This window comes from Symphalangus syndactylus, chromosome 1 (genome assembly GCF_028878055.3).
Source record: "Symphalangus syndactylus isolate Jambi chromosome 1, NHGRI_mSymSyn1-v2.1_pri, whole genome shotgun sequence".
NCBI lineage: Eukaryota > Metazoa > Chordata > Mammalia > Primates > Hylobatidae > Symphalangus > Symphalangus syndactylus.
In genome coordinates, this window is record NC_072423.2 from 115,127,297 (window position 1) to 115,142,876 (window position 15,580).

General features: G+C 48.0%; 2 protein-coding genes across 8 annotated transcripts in view; both read left to right on the forward strand.

Annotated features, from left to right (window-relative positions):
* The window catches only part of LOC129483098 (leucine zipper transcription factor-like protein 1), a 204,365-nt gene extending 195,665 nt beyond the window's left edge, over positions 1 to 8,700 (forward strand). Inside the window, exon 13 of the transcript XR_010113940.1 lies at positions 8,563 to 8,700. The gene's annotated coding sequence lies outside the window, so the exon portion shown is untranslated. The remainder of the gene's footprint in view (positions 1 to 8,562) is intronic.
* The window catches only part of SLC6A20 (solute carrier family 6 member 20), a 52,643-nt gene that overhangs the window by 5,334 nt on the left and 31,729 nt on the right, over positions 1 to 15,580 (forward strand). For 6 of the 7 annotated variants that reach the window (XR_008657904.2, XR_010113962.1, XR_010113961.1 and 3 more), the window contains exons 2-4: positions 8,563 to 8,703; positions 10,684 to 10,775; positions 14,791 to 15,018. Coding sequence is in view for 4 of the 7 variants with exons in the window: in XM_055280029.2 (XP_055136004.1) it covers positions 8,563 to 8,703; positions 10,684 to 10,775; positions 14,791 to 15,018 (461 nt within the window). In the remaining 3 variants the exon portion in view is untranslated. The remainder of the gene's footprint in view (positions 1 to 8,562; positions 8,704 to 10,683; positions 10,776 to 14,790; positions 15,019 to 15,580) is intronic. The other variant, XM_055280075.2, reaches the window with a different exon arrangement.

Genomic DNA, 15,580 nt, shown 5'->3' on the forward strand with positions numbered 1-15,580 from the left:
GATGCTTCTGTCCCACCCCTAGAAATCCTGATTGGATTGGTTTCAGATGTGGCCTGAACAGGAGTTTTACACTCCCCAGAGAGCTCTACTGTCCAACTCAGGTTGAGAATCACTGTCTTACAAACAATATATAATATAAACCTTCTAGACAATTTAAGTCATTCAGTAAATATTCACTGAGTATCTTCTGCAAGCCAGGGACTAACGCTGAGGGAAGAGTTTACAAATATGGTGATTATGGGGTACAGGGGTTGGGGGTGGACCAAGCAGGAAAAGCTTTAACAAAGCACTGTTCAGAGGCTTCACTGAAATAACTCAAGAAGGACTAACTGCTCAAGAGGATCTAGAAAGCCTTCCAGCAATGGCAACATTTAATAGCAGCTGTGAAAGAGAAGTCAAAGCTCATCATGTAGAATTAGGGGTGAAAATATTCCAGGCAGAAGAAACTGTATGCAAAAGGCACAGAAGAGCACACATTTGAGGGGAATGGTCAGAAACCCCAGGTGGCTGTGAGAAGTGAGGCAGGGACTAAGGCAATGGCAGGAGAGGAAGCTGGAGATGAAAAAGGAGTCAGCATGTCCCTAAGTGCCCCAAATAACAGGCTAAGAAGGTGGAGCTTAGCTCTGACAGCAAAGCCAGATTTTAAGCAGGGAAGTGGCACAGCCAGAGCTGTGGTTTACAGAGATTGCCAGCATGGAGGCCAGGGATGCACTGGGTAGCTGGTGAAGGGGTGATGCTGCCCGAGGGGATGGGCAAGGAGAGCAGAGAACAGATGGGAGGGAATTCTAGAAGTTTTAAACCAGTGAGAGTCAGGAAGAGTAAAGATGGCTTTAATTTTTCTCACCTGTGCCTTTGTTCTTGGTTTTCAAAAGGTTGACTGGGTTTGACTCCAAATGGGAAACTTTTGGGGGAAGACCAAGATGGAGGCAAGTGAATGAGGAGAAGGAAGGCACTGGGGTGGAGAGTCTCACAGAATAGAGCAGTGGTTTCCAAAGTGGAACCCCCCAGGCCAGCAGCTTCAGCACCCCCTGGGGGCTTGTGCTCAGTGTTCCTTACATTAAACATGTGTATATGCACACACATACACAAGCACACACATGCCCCAGAAAGAAAAAAAAAAAGGTTTACAAAAAATCCCTGCTGTGTTTTTTGTTTGTTTTTTGTTGTTGTTGTTTTTGGAAAAAAAGATATGTAAGTGGAGGGAGAGAAAGAGTTTGGACACCTGAGTAAGCTTTCCCAGGAAAGGCACCGACTCGGACTGGCATCTCTGTGGCCCTCAAATGAGACAGAGTATGATGTGAGGGCTTGCAGTGATACATTTCATACAGAAAGGAATGTCTCTTCTAGTGAGATTCTTAGGTTTAGCAAATAGACAACGTACTGGCTATGATAATTAGAAAAATAAGCAACAACATGCTCTAGAATAACATATGGTGTGAGTTTGGGAGTTATAAATGTAATGAGTGTTCATGGTAGAAATTGTGTAAAAGGGCCGGGTGTGGTGGCTCATGCCTGTAATCCCAGCACTTTGGGAAGCCGAGGCAGGAGGATCACTTGAGCTCAGGAGTTCAAGATCAGCCTGGGCAATATAGTGAGACCTCATCTCTACTAAAAATGTAAAAGTTAGGAAAAAATTCTGTAAAATGCAGAAATATACAAATAATAAAATACAAAATCACCAGAAATTCCACCACCCAGAGGTAATGACTGTTAACATTTTTGCTGTAAAAAATTAGAACCATATTTTTATATGTGACTTGGTATTTTGCTTTCTCAAAATTAACTTATTTTAATCCTTTCCAAAATCATGTAATATTTTTTGAAAATATAAACTTAAATAGCTCCATAATATTCCATTTACAGAGGTAACATAACTTACTTAACCATTCTCCAACTGTGGAAGTTTGAGTCACGTAAAGTTTTATGCTATTATAATCCAGTGGTCCTCATGTTTTAGTGGAGGAATTTGATCCATTTATATTTATTATCAGGTTACGTTTGCTGTTATTTTTCATCACATTTTGTACTGCCTTACTTTTCCTTTTTGTTAGTTATTATTGTTGGATTTTGTTTTGATCTTTTACAATATGAAGTATATATTCACTTTTTTTTCTCAAGTGATTTAGAAGGTATAATTCCTATTTTTTCTATTAGTAGTTAATTTAAATTTGAGGGGAAAGTATACTTATTTTCTCTAGTTATCAGTGTCAAGAATGAAATGTCATCTATTGATATCACCCTATGAAAGAAAAAAATTTTAGCACACTTGTACTTCTTGCTTCTTTCCTCACCCCCATTCCACTTAACAACTTTTGTTGATCTAATCTAGGATTTCAGACACATTATGATTATTTTACTCTTTATATTTTGTTTCTTCTTATTCAGAAATTATATTTTCCATTTGTATAACTTTACAATGATATTAACAGTATGATTTTCAGACTTGATTCTGTTTTGTTGGTTTATTTACCACTAGTTAGTTCTATTATAACACAACCCCATATCTGAGTTCCTTATTTTGATCCAACACTGGTTGGATGCAGCTCATGAGCACTTAAGTTTTTCAGGAATAGTAAATAGGTGGTTCGCTTTCTCAGCATGTCTGAGAACATCTGTCCTTTGTAGCCACATGAGTTGGCTACAATGTTTTTTACTCAAAAATCTATAGATGCTTTTCTGTTGTTTTCAGATTTTCATTTCTGCAAAGGAGAACTCTGCAGCCAATTTTATTTTTTATTAGTTATTAGGTATCATGGACCTAGAATATTATATAAATTTATATGGTATTATATGAATCTTATAATTTCTGAAAGATCACAGGCTATATATCTAAGTATTAAATGTTTTCATCAAGTTAACCTAGGACTAGTGAGCGCTTTCAATGTACACAACTTGGAAAATGACTTGTAGAATTTGTGATTGTACTTTTCCACCAGTTGTGTCTGCAGTGTACACCACAGTAGAGCCAGTTACTCAACAAACATTTACTGAGCACCTACTCTGTGCCAGGTCCTTCCTTAGGAGCTAGAGATCAACTATGAGCCATGCAGATCCCATCTCTACCCTCAAGGAGCTGACTGTTTAGGAGTTGGAGGTGTGGACAGAGCAGTAGACATTCAGTGTAGCGGCAGGTGCCTCAACAACAGGGGCTTGCAAGACAAGAGGGTGGGTCTTAGTTTTGAGTGATCTGGTGGCTCTTGGAGGAAGTGATGCATCTGGAAGATCCAGTGAGACCCTAAGGATTCTTTCCTGCATTCAACAAATATTCACTGGACTCTGGCTCTCTGCCCAGTGCTGTTCTAAGCAGAGCAGAGAACAAGAGGAGAGCTTCCTTGCTAGTAGAGAGGCAGACATCAAGTAAACAAAGAAAATTATAGCATTATTCACATAGGGAACTGTTCAGAAGGTAAATCAAGCAGGGTAAGGAGTTCAAGATAGCAAGAAGGCTGTTCTAGCGAGGGTGGACAGAGAAGGTGGCTCTGGGGAAGCCAAGTCTGGGCGGAGCACTGAAAGAAGAGAGAAAGCATCCTGGGCAGGAGGAACAGCAAGAACCAAGGTGCTGAGGCCAGACCAGCAGGAAGGCCAGTGTGACTGCAGTGGATGGAGAGAGGCCAGTGGCAGGGAAGGGAAGGTGGGAGCCTTGTTCCCCAAGCCTCAGAGGTCAAGGGAGGGAGTATGGGTTTGATTCCAGGTGGAAGGAGGAGCCAAGGAAGATTTGACCAGGTGAGAGGCTAGGGATGGAAGAGGCAGGTGTGTCACAATCTGAGAACAAACTGCAGGGAGGGGGCTGGAGGGTGGAATCACAAAGACCTGCCTGGAGGGTGGTGCAGTGGAGATGTGACAGTGGGTGCCAAGGAGGTGGTGATGAGTAAGGATTCACCAGGCTGAGCTGAGTCTACATCTTCCAATAATTTTGTGACTGTAAGCGTCCCACTCATCTGGGGTAATGTGGACTCACAGTGGCAGAGACATTGCCACAGGGCTCAATGTGTGCCTCAGTTACCTATTTATTCATAACAAACCACTCAAAAACTCCAGGACTTGGAAGGAATGATGGAATTAGGAAATCGCCATCTGGCAACCAGTGCGGCAATAATTGTTTTGGGCAAGAATCTCCACTGGATGCCAAAACTACTGGGCAAAAGTATGAGAAATAGGATAGTTACTGAGGCTCAGAATATCTCCAAGAAGATAATCATTTCTAAGGGGAGAATAGTAACTCTCAGCAGAGAAATCCAGCAGACACCACCTCAACCAAGCGAGAAAAGTCTACATCACCGTGAATGGAACACATTGACATCTTGTGCCTCTGGACAAAGACACAGGATCACTTTAGTGTTTCTGCCAAAACTCCAAATGAGGGACATTCCACAAAGTAATTGGCCAGTGCTCCTCTAAAGCATCATGAAATGTCATGAAAGACAAAGAAAAGCAAAAATGTCTAAGGAGGTGTCCAAGATTAAAGGAGACTAAAGAAACCTGACAGCTAGAGGCCTTGTGTGCTTGTGAGCTAGAGCCTGGATGCCTAGAGGACATCGGTGGGACAGTCAAGAAAATTGCAAAAGGGCTGCAGATAAAATAATAATTTGATGTTGGTGCTAATTCCCTGATTTTACTCATTGCACTGGGATTATATAAGATAATATTCTTGCTTTTGGAAATACACACTGAAAATATTGAGAGGTAAAAAGAAAAAAAAATTAGTGACTTAAAGCAACAATAATTAATCATTTCTCACAGTTCCGTGGGCGCCTGAGCTGTTCCTTTACTGTTTATGTCTGGCCTTGCTCATGCAGCCAAAAGATCCCTCACACACCTGGTAGTGGGTGCTGAGCTGGCTGGGCTCCCTCGGTTCTCCTCCTCATGGCCTCTCGTCCTCTGGAGCCTGGTCTGGTATCTGTACATGGCTGTCTCAGGCACCCTCCAAGAGGAGGAAGGCAAAGCTGCAAGGCATCCTGAGGCTTGGGCTCTGGTACCCACATGGACACCACATTCTATTGGACAAAGCCAGCCCCAAGGCCAGCCCAGCCTCACAGCGTGGGGGAATAGACTCCACCTCTTCAGGGAAGGAGCGCTGAAGAATGTGTGGCTGTATTTAATCTCCACACATGCCTTTAAGGCCTGTAGTTGTATTACTACTGTATTAGGGTTCCCTAGAGGGACAGAACTAATAGGGGGAAGACAGAGAGAGAGAGAGATAAAGGGGAGTTTATTAAGTATTAACTCACACAATTACAAGGTCCCACAATAGGCTGTCTGCAAGCTGAGGAGCAAGGAGAGCCAGTCTGAGTCTCAAAACTGAAGAACTTGGAGTCCGATGTTCAACGGCAAGAAGCATCCAGCATGGGAGAAAGATGTAGGCTGGGAGGCTAGGCCAGGCTCACCTTTTCACTTTTTTCTGCCTGCTTTATATTCACTGTCAGCTGATTAGATTGTGTCCACCAGATTAAGGGTGGGTCTGCCTTCCCCAGCCCACTGACTCAAATGTTAATCTCCTTTGGCAACACCCTCGCAGACACACCCAGAATCAATACTTTGCATCCCTTAATCCAATCAATTTGACCCTCAGTATTAGCCATCACAACTACCACCAAAATCATGTTCCTTGTAGCCAACCCCTTCCTACTCCCCTACTCCTGGCCACCACCGACCTGTTTTCTGTCCCTATAGTTTTGCCTTTTCCAGAATGTCATATAAATGGAATCATCCTACTATGGTTTGAATATGTCCTCCAAAGCTCATGTGTTGAAAACTTAGTCTCCAATGCAACAGGGTTGAGAGGTGGGACCATTAAGAGGTGATTAGGTCATGAGGACTCTGGCCTCGTCAGTGGATTGGTATCATTATCCTGGGAGTGTTTTTGTTATTGAGAGAGTGGGTTTGTTATAAAAGAGAGTTCAGCCCCCTTTTGCTCCCTCTTGCTCCCTTTGCTCCCTCTTGCCCTCCCACCTCCTGCCATGGGATGATGCAGTAAGAAGGCCCTCTCCAGATACTAGCACCATGCTCTTGGACTTCCCAGCCTCCAGAACCATGAGCCAATAAATTTCTGTTCTTTGTAAATTATCCAGTCTCTGGTATTCTGTTATAGCAGCACAGACTAAGACAGGTATTCTTTGGTGAAATGCCTATTCACATTTTTTTTTACATTTTTTGAAAGGGTTCTTTCTCTTATTGAGTTTTGAGAATCCTTTATATATTCTTGACACAAAGTTTTTCTCAAGATGCGGGTTTTGCAAGTATTTTCTCCCAGTTTGTGTTTTTATTCTCTTAACAGTGTCTTTCACAAAGAAGTGATGAAATCCAATTTATCAATCTTTTCTTCTATAGATAGTGCTTTTACCATTGTATTTAGGAAATCTTTGCCTCAAACTCAAGTTCATAAAGATTTTCTCCTGTATTCTTATATAAGTTTTATAGCTTTTAGTTGTACATATAGGCCTGTAATCCATTCTGAGATTTGTTTGGTATAAAATTTGAGATATGGGTTGAGTTTCATTTTTCTGCATATGAATGTTCAATTGTTCTAGCATCATTTCTTGAAAAATTTATTACAGAGCAAATTCACCTGGATTCTGTGTTTATTTGAATGGTTGGGGCAGGAGTGACAGAAATGATTAATACCTAGGGCCAAACAGCCCTCATGTTCCCACTTGGCATCAGGTTTTAGATTTCCACCCTACCCATGGGCACTGGGCAGTCAGACCCTGTCAGAGAGACAGTCATCCCTGGACCTTGCCAGGCCTTACATAGTTACTGTTTAACACCCTGCGTAAAAACAGGATTATCTTATAACCACTGAGGGTTTGAATGTGGCTTCAAAGCCTCAGTGTGTGAGCCCAATCTTTATTGTCAACTATTTCACAATTGGGAGCCACCAATGACCTCTTGGACTCCTTTGATATTGAGAGGAAACTCACAAGGTGCTGAAACAAGGTTCTGAAGGAAAGGAAGGGAGCCTGGCCTAGAGGAGTTATAGCAGTGTCTGGACATGAGAGGGCAGGACTTGTTCCAGGCCCCCACATGAACAGGACGAAGCTAGGAACTCCAAGCCTGGTGGTTTGGGCACTCATTCGCCCATGCAAGCGGCTCGTGCCTTTCTTTCTGTGGTGTGGCCATGGGGGCTCTGCCTGGTCTTTGCCCCAGCCATTCCACTTCTAGGATTTGTATCCCAAGGAAATATGCAAACAAGTGGACCAGGCTTCATTTCACAGCTTTGTTTAGGATGGCAGAAAGCTGGAAACAGCCTGAGTGTCTAACAATCGATTAAATGCATTCTGGGCTCATTTTCAGTGCAGAACATCATGCAGCTCTTTAAGGGGTAATGCAAAGGTCTGTGATTGGGAGAGTGCCTGGGGAATGCCATAGGATGAGAAGAATGGGTTACAGGACAGTACGTGTGTACAATGGAGACATTTTTGGTAAATATTAGATGTTCATGTAAGCAGAGTTATTTTGTTGTTTACCTTAACAACTGAGGATCCAGTTTGCTCTGTAATCAGCCCTCAATCTTTGCAGTTGTAGTGTCTGGGTTTTATTTGATCAGAAGTCCTGCCCTCTTTTCCCACTGGACATTTTGTTAGGCTTACCCTGACAAAATTCACACTCCCTGGCTCCCCACCATCACCAACAGCAGGGAACCTTAAGGGCTGGGAGCAGGGTTGCTACTCTCCCATTCCACACCAGCCAGGGGCTGGCCCAGAGTAAGTGCTTAGTAAGTGTCTGTTTCATACACTACCTCATGTGGAGCACCATCAGGGCTGTGAACAAAGCCCAAAGGAAGTGCATAGAGGTGGAAAGCTGAATGCATGGATCCAGGCATGATGTTTGACATATTTAACAACACACTTGTCTTGGCCCTGATCAACTATTAGTTGCTGAAATAGAAGATGGAATGTGGGGTTTGGCAGAAGGGCTGGGACAGTGGAGGCATTGAGAAGGGCATTCAAGAAGCTTGGGACAGTGGCAGTTTGCCTCCCAGGGAGTATGAATTTAAAGAGTTTAACAACTGACATGGCTGCATGTCATCCACGGATGGATGGACGAACAGACAGGTGGCTGAGAAGGAAGATAAAAAAATGAAAGGGTGGATGGAAGGATGCATGGAAGGATGGACAGATGAATGGATGGAAGGATGGATAGATGGTTGGATGGATGGAAAGATGGAAATATGGATAGATGAATGGAAGGTTGGAAATATAGATGAATGGAAGGAAGGAAGGATGGATGGATGTAGGGTGGATAGATGGAAGGATGGAAAGATAGATGGAAGAATGGATGGATGAATGGATGGTTGGATGGATGGATGCATGGAAGGATGGATGGAAAGTGGGTGAATGAATAGTAGACAGATGAGAGGAATGGCAGCAAGAGGGATGGATGAAAATGTGGAATGAAAGAAGGATGAAGGATAAGTAGAAAGAGGAGGATGGATGATGGAAAGGTAGGAGAATGCATGGACAAATGGAAAGACAGTAGGATGGAAGGATGTTTGCACAGAGGTTGAGTGGTCGTGGAGAAAAGCCTTTTGGTGGTGGCCTGGCTCTCAGCTCTGGACATCCACAGGTAGTTTCCTGGTCCCCTACATCATCATGCTTATCGTGGAGGGAATGCCGCTCTTGTACCTGGAACTGGCTGTGGGGCAGCGCATGCGGCAGGGCAGCATCGGCGCCTGGAGGACCATCAGCCCATACCTCAGTGGTGTCGGTAAGTCGGGCCCCTCCAGTCCTCTGTCACCCAGAGACCTGGGCAGCATGGAGGTGTGGGTGGGATCCCATCAGCAAAGCTTCGGGATCAAGGGGTGAGCACAAGGCCCAAGAGAGAGCCCTTCCCTGGAGTGAACAAATGGCCTGGTGGGGATGTCATAGAATGTGGGCTGAGAGGAGCTGGGTTTCCTACCCACAGGGCAGTAAGACAGGGAGGATGCATGCCCCTTGGGGAACAGATGCCAGCCTCCTTCTCTTCTCTGGACCTCAGCTTGGTTACCTGTAAAAGGGAAACAGCTGAAACCCCAAGTCCTAGCTAACAACCATTCTGGAAACTCACCCAACTGCTCCCTGCTAAATAACAGCTCTCTTTTAGCGAGCACCTACTACATGCTGGGAGCCAGCCTATAGGATATATGTGCATGAGCTCGTTTAATCTTCTTTACACCGCTGAGGTGTTTTGGAGTGCCATTAATGTCTCTGGGGTGTGAGGCTGAGGCCCGCACGGACAGCAGGAGAGAACTGTTTCATCTCATGCTTCTCCTGAGTGACCTTAAGCCAGAGCCCCAGGCACTTCCAGGACAGCCTCGACCTGCCCTGCACATTGCTTATGACCCAGGGCTGCCTCTGCATGCAGAAGGAACCCTGACCAGAAGTGGCCATGGCCTGTGATGCTCACCCCTCCCGCCCCAGAAAGGAAGGCAGGCAGGAAAGCAGAGTGAAATTTCAGGAGCAAAGAGGGTGGAAGCTTATACGTGACCTGGTTGCAGATGCAGAAGAAATGTGTCTAGTGTTCTCACAAATCATCTCTGAACTCAGAATGCCCCCTTGTCTTGAATGGCTATTAATTTTTTTTTTTTGAGGCGGAGTTTCGCTCTTATTGCCCAGGCTGGAGTGCAATGGCACAATCTCGGCTCACTGCAACCTCCACCTCCCGGATTCAACCGATTCTCCTGCCTCAGCCTCCTGATTAGCTGGAATTACAGGCACCCGCCACCACACCTGACTATTTTTTGTATTTTTAGTAGAGATGGGGTTTCACTAGGCTATTAATTTTTAACACAGAAGTGTGTGGTTTTACAATCTGCCTGAATAAGCAATCACAGAGGACTTCTCAGAGGCATCTTCTGCATCATAGGAAAGATACCAGATATTTGTGCCAACCAGGGGATGCTGGTGAATATTTAACAACCAGCACTCAGAGTGGAGTTGGAGTGGGGAGGGGAAGCCCTGGTTTATAGCATTTGCCGATGCCTGTGGGGTAAATACGGGCACCATGGCCAGTTTCTACTACTGAGTGTCCCAGCACTTGAGGTTGGGGACAGGAGGGGACGCTGGTTCTCAAGGGCTGGTGTGGGCCAGCCCCAGAGCCCTGCTGGCTCCCACCCCTCTCTGTGCTCTCAGGCCCCACCCTGGGTTTTGTGCAGGCCTGACTGAATTACGGGCAGCCCCCTCCCCACCGCCTCCTCACACCCCCTCTCCTGGCTACCAGGTGACTCAACCGCTGGTGAGCCAAGGAGGGAGTGTAACTGTACATCTGGCACAAGGTGGCACTTCACAGCAACAGTGCTTCTCACAGCATGAGGTTGTGAACCCAGTTCTGTCACTGACCAGCTGGGTAGTCTTGGGCAGGCTCCAGGCCTCAGTTTTCTCTTCTGTGATATGAAGATAATACTGTTGCGAGGACCAAAGGTGAATAAAGTACTTACTTAGCACAGTGCCTGGCAGTTAGATCTCAAAAACCTGTCATCAGCCTCCTGTCCCAGAAGGTGAGGAGGAAGATTGGAGAAAAAGAAATCACCCTTACTAAGTGTTCACAGGTGCCTTGTCTCGCTTAATACTAACCACACAAACCTGGTGGAGGGAGGCCTCGCCGTCCCCGGGGCGGTTGCCACAGGTGTGTCCTGGGAGCACACGCTGGGCCTGGCGGAGGGGGAAGGGCCGTCCTCAGTCCTCAGCGCGGCCCTCTGCTTCCTCGCAGGGGTCGCCAGCGTGGTGGTCTCTTTCTTCCTCTCCATGTACTACAACGTCGTCAACGCCTGGGCCTTCTGGTACCTCTTCCACTCCTTCCAGGTGAGCCGGGGCCCGTGCCAGAACAGGAGTGGGAGGGAGAAAGGGAGAGAAAAACAGGGCCACCCACTCGGGGGAGGGGGTGTGGGGCAAGGTGAGCAGCCTCGGGATGGGGAGCCAGTGGGTGGTGTGAGGTGGAGGGGAAGCCATGCACCCCAACCCACGTGGAGGGCTTCTGCACCCGGGCTCCCCGGGCCCCTGACACTGGAAGCAGAGTCCACCGGTGAGAGCGTGCGTGTTCTTGCAGAGCAGGGCCATGGCATTCAGTGGATTCTCTCTGAGAGATGTGGCCCCACACACACTATTAAGAACTACTGCACAGTGTGCCTAGGAGGAAATCTGTGGAGAGGACTGGTGGGGAGGGATTCCCTCAATCCAGCAGGACAGCAGCAGCCTGTCCTCTTCCTCCCCGTCCCCTCCTCCCACTTTCCGCAGGGCCACTTGTGCTTCCAGGTTTCTGACTCCAGCCTGAGCTGCTGCTTTTCCCTGCAGACCCCTAAGTTCTCCTAGAAGGACCATTGTCAGTGTGTAACACAATAGGGCCATTCCTAAACATTTTAAACCACATGTTTCTGATGATAACTACAGCTGACACTGTAGAAAACGTGGAAGGGGCTGGAAATTGTAGAGAAGCAAGAACTCCAATTCTACACAGAGAGCTAGTGTTATATTCAGGACAAGAGGAATTTTCCTCTCCCCTGCTCATGCTCATTTCTGTTACCTGGCTCCTACCGTTTTGCTCTCAGGAACCCCATCCTCCACTGCCCCCACCTGCTTCCAGGAACCACCTTCACCTTGGCTTCTTCCCAGATGGGAACAGAGGAGGAGGCAGGACCTAACCAGGCCAATGCCTTACCCTTTGCCCCTGAGCCAGGCCTTCATGGGACATGCCTGTCCCCAAGGTCCACAAGCAAGATAGGGCTGGCATGGACTATGGACTGAACTGGGTTTGCCTCTGGGGTGCTTGGGCATAGCCTTGACTCTGTGGGGATGTGAGGAATGCTTGGGTGAATGACTTCAATAATCCTGATTTGGCATACCCCACTCTGGCTTCCCAATGAGCTCCATCAAGCTTGCCCCATTGCACATATCTCTGGCAAGAAAGATGTGCCCTGAGCTTAGTTGCAGTCCCTCCTTCTTTCCCTGGTTCAGCCTAGAGTTTCATGAACACTGGCCACAACTCTGCCTCTCCCAAGCCTTCTCGGTAGAAACAGGGCAACTCTTCTTACTCTATAGCCTGGTGACTATTTCCTGTCCTCTGTGCACGGCTGCCATGTATGGTTGGGCAGGTTGTGCACTGAACAACAGTACCCCCAACTAAGGGCTTGCCATACACATTGTAAGCATTATAGATTTGTATATTAGACAAGTTTCCAAAAGTGGAAGGAATCTGTCTTGTCCTAACAAAATCAGGATAATTTGCTCATCCCCCAAAAGCAAAAGTAAAGTGCCTTAAGAAAGGGGTACCTTTTTCTAATAGAAGTATGGGGGCCAGCAATTCCTGAAAATCACTTAAATATTCATTCATTCCCTCCTTCATAGGTCTGTGGACTTATCCCTTAGTCCCTCTGCTTTGAAGCCCTCCTCCATGGTCCCATAATAATGAGAGGAATAGTGGCTGCAGACATTCACTTACATGTGCTCTGGGCCAGACATAGGTCCCAGCACTTTAGAAGCATTCACTCATGTAATCATCACAGCCACCTCACGAGGCTGAGCACACTAAGCACAGAGCAGAGGGGAACCGAGTAGCTCGTAGCTGGTGGGGTTGGACTCAGGGACCTGGCCCTGGAGTCTGTGCTCCTGTCTACTCACTCCCTGGCCGGGCTTTCCAGCCTTGTGTCCAGCCCTTCTTAGCAGGAGCACCTGGGCTGTTATGCACGCAAATGTGGGGATCCTTGTCCTCACCTGCTGGTTCAGAGGTAGGTGAGGGAAGTCAGACTGGGAAGTGGCCCATTTAACAAGTTCTCCTATGCTCTAAACCTTCTTCACCCTGGCCGCACACTGGGGAGATGAAGTTGCAGAGTGTGGGGGGTGGGGTGGGGAGGTGTGAAAAATCCAATGACCAGGCCCCATCCCAAACAGATGAAATCAGAGTCGCTGGGGGTGCAGCTTGGGCATCACCCCCAGGTGCCTTAGGTCATGTAGCCAAGCCTGGGAAGCAGGCCCGGGCTGGCATCAGCAGGTGGTCCAGGGGACAGACTCAGGTCAGTCCCACACAGGCTGTAAAATGGCCCAAGGGAATGTCAGCCGGGGCAGCTCGACTGGGCTTCATGTCTACTAGGACCCCTGTCACCTGCCTGGGACTTGGTGCTGGCTGCCACCAGGCACCTCAGTTCCCTCCATGTGCCTCCCTCTCCCTGCACCTGCATCATTCGGGAAGCTAGCCTGAATGTCCCACAGCTGGTCTCCAAGAGAGTGAGAGGCTAGCTACAGGGCTCTGAAGGCCCGGGCCGGGAAGTCACTCACACAGCATCTCTTCACCGTATTCAGTTGGTCAGCATGCATCGGAGGACAGCCCAGACTCACAGGGTGAGGCAAGAGACGCCACTTCTGGATGGAAGAAATGTGCACGTGGGAAGGGGAAGGACTGTTGGTGGTCAGCTTTGAACACGATATAGGTCAAAGCAAGAAACCAGCTCACACATTCCAATAGGCTAGGGTGGCCCTGGGGACGTATTGCAGGGGTGGGCATGGAGGTCCTCACCAGGACAGTCCTGAGCACTGTCTGGGAGTGCAGACCTGGGCTCCAGCTGCCTACTGGCACGGTAGCCATGACCCATCAGGTGATACCCCGGGCCTTGGTTCTGTTTCCTGTGAAATATGAGATTGAGCCCAGTGGGGTGGTCAGACTTGCTTCCATTAATGATGCATTTTTGTCTAATTAAATCTGGGCTTGTAGAACCCACATATGTGCAAAACTGATCAATGTGGGGCCGGTCCTCAAAGAGCAGGGTTGGGGTCTCCTACCCCACAGTCAGAAGTAATTTTTCCTCCCCTCCCTCCCATCTCAGCACCACTGTTTACCACTTGGCCTTGGGTCATGGTCACGACGCATGCACCACTGAGGCTCCTTTGTTCATAAGTGACGTGCCAGCAGCCTCCTATGGGGCACACCTGGAGCCTTCTCTTTTCTCACTAACAAGCTTTCCCAATCCCCACCTGCCTTGGAGTCCCTGCCAAATGCAAGCGATGCTGCTATCTCCCTTGCTGTAGCAAGCCCTAAGTAAACAGCCTCTGCTTGTTCTCACTTGGGTGGTCTTTGTTGATTTCCACAAGTCCCTAGCAAGTCCTGAGATGCGTAAGTCTCAGGTTCTGTGCTCACTAAGTGCTGGTGGCAAATGGCATTTCCTGCATTGGGTTTGGAAGCTAGCAGGAGATGAGGTTCAGGCCCCACAGCTGTCTTGCCTGTCTGAGCCCGAGAGAACCTGGTGCTAGTGACTTCTTTGAGCTAGAGTCAAGCTATACCTGAAGCAGTTAGACTCCTGGACTTTGCAGGGTGGAGCCAGTAAGACTCTGATCTGCTTAAGCTACTCTGAACTGGGCTCTCTGTCACTTTCTCTGGTTGGTTCTGGGTTGGCCAAAAAATAGGGACTCTCTCAATCATTGACCAAGTCCTAAGCAATTTGGGCCAGTGCTGCAGAGGGTGTGGTTTAATTGCCTGAGCTGATTGTGCACAGGTTGTGGGTCGGAGTTCCATCATCATAGCTGGCCTGGCCGTGGTCCATTTGCTATTCAGTCTCTGGGACACACCACAGAGTTCAGTAGTCCTCAAGGAACACCTGTAGAATTGCAACGAGAGTAGAGCCCCCTCCTCCAACCCCTTCCTGCCTCACCCGTGCCCCCTGACAAACTCTGCAACTCCCAGTCTGCCTTCAGGGGCTCCAGCCACCTGCCCTTCGGGAACCAGCACCCTTCTCTTCCAAGAGTCTCCGCTCAGGGCCACCTCCCTCACCCCTGCCACAGCCTTTGTCCTCAGCCTTCACCTCTCTAGATAACACTCGCTTTGGTCCCACAGGATCCCCTGCCGTGGTCTGTCTGCCCACTGAATGGTAACCACACGGGCTACGATGAGGAGTGCGAGAAGGCGTCCTCCACACAGTACTTCTGGTACAGGAAAACCCTCAATATCTCGCCGTCCCTCCAGGAGAACGGGGGTGTGCAGTGGGAGCCGGCACTGTGTCTCCTTCTGGCCTGGCTGGTGGTGTACCTGTGCATCCTGCGTGGCACCGAGTCCACTGGCAAGGTGGGACAGCGAGGCACAGAAGCCCGGTGCTCCTGGTGGGTGGGAGGGTGCACCGAGGGGCAGCTGCCTCTGTCTCCAACCCTGGGCAATGCCAAGGGAGTGCCCTCTGCAGTGGAGAGGCAGCAGCTATGTTAGGGCAGAGGGCACAGATGGTGTTGCTGGGACAAGTCACCTACTAGATGACTATAGAGAGGGCCAGAAGTGGTTAAAGTTGCAACCTTAAATCTCAAAACAGGGACTTTCTTAGGAAAAAAAAAAAGAGTTTTTCTCTACCAGTCAGCCCCAAATCCATACCACCCAGATAACCAGACAATGAGTTTGCTTTTCTTTAAGATTGTATGTGTCCTGGGGACACCCTAGCCACTGGCTCTCCAACTCAGTTGCACATTGGTATTTTCTGGAGAGCTTTCAAAAATCTCATGCCTTAGCCCTGCCGCCCCCAAAGTTCTGCAGTAACCAGTCTGGGGTGTGTTCTGAGCACTGGGCGGGGAGGGGTGGGGGGAGGTTTAAAAGCTCTCCAGGTGATTCTAATGTGCAGCTGAGTTTGAGACCCTTTGTTCTA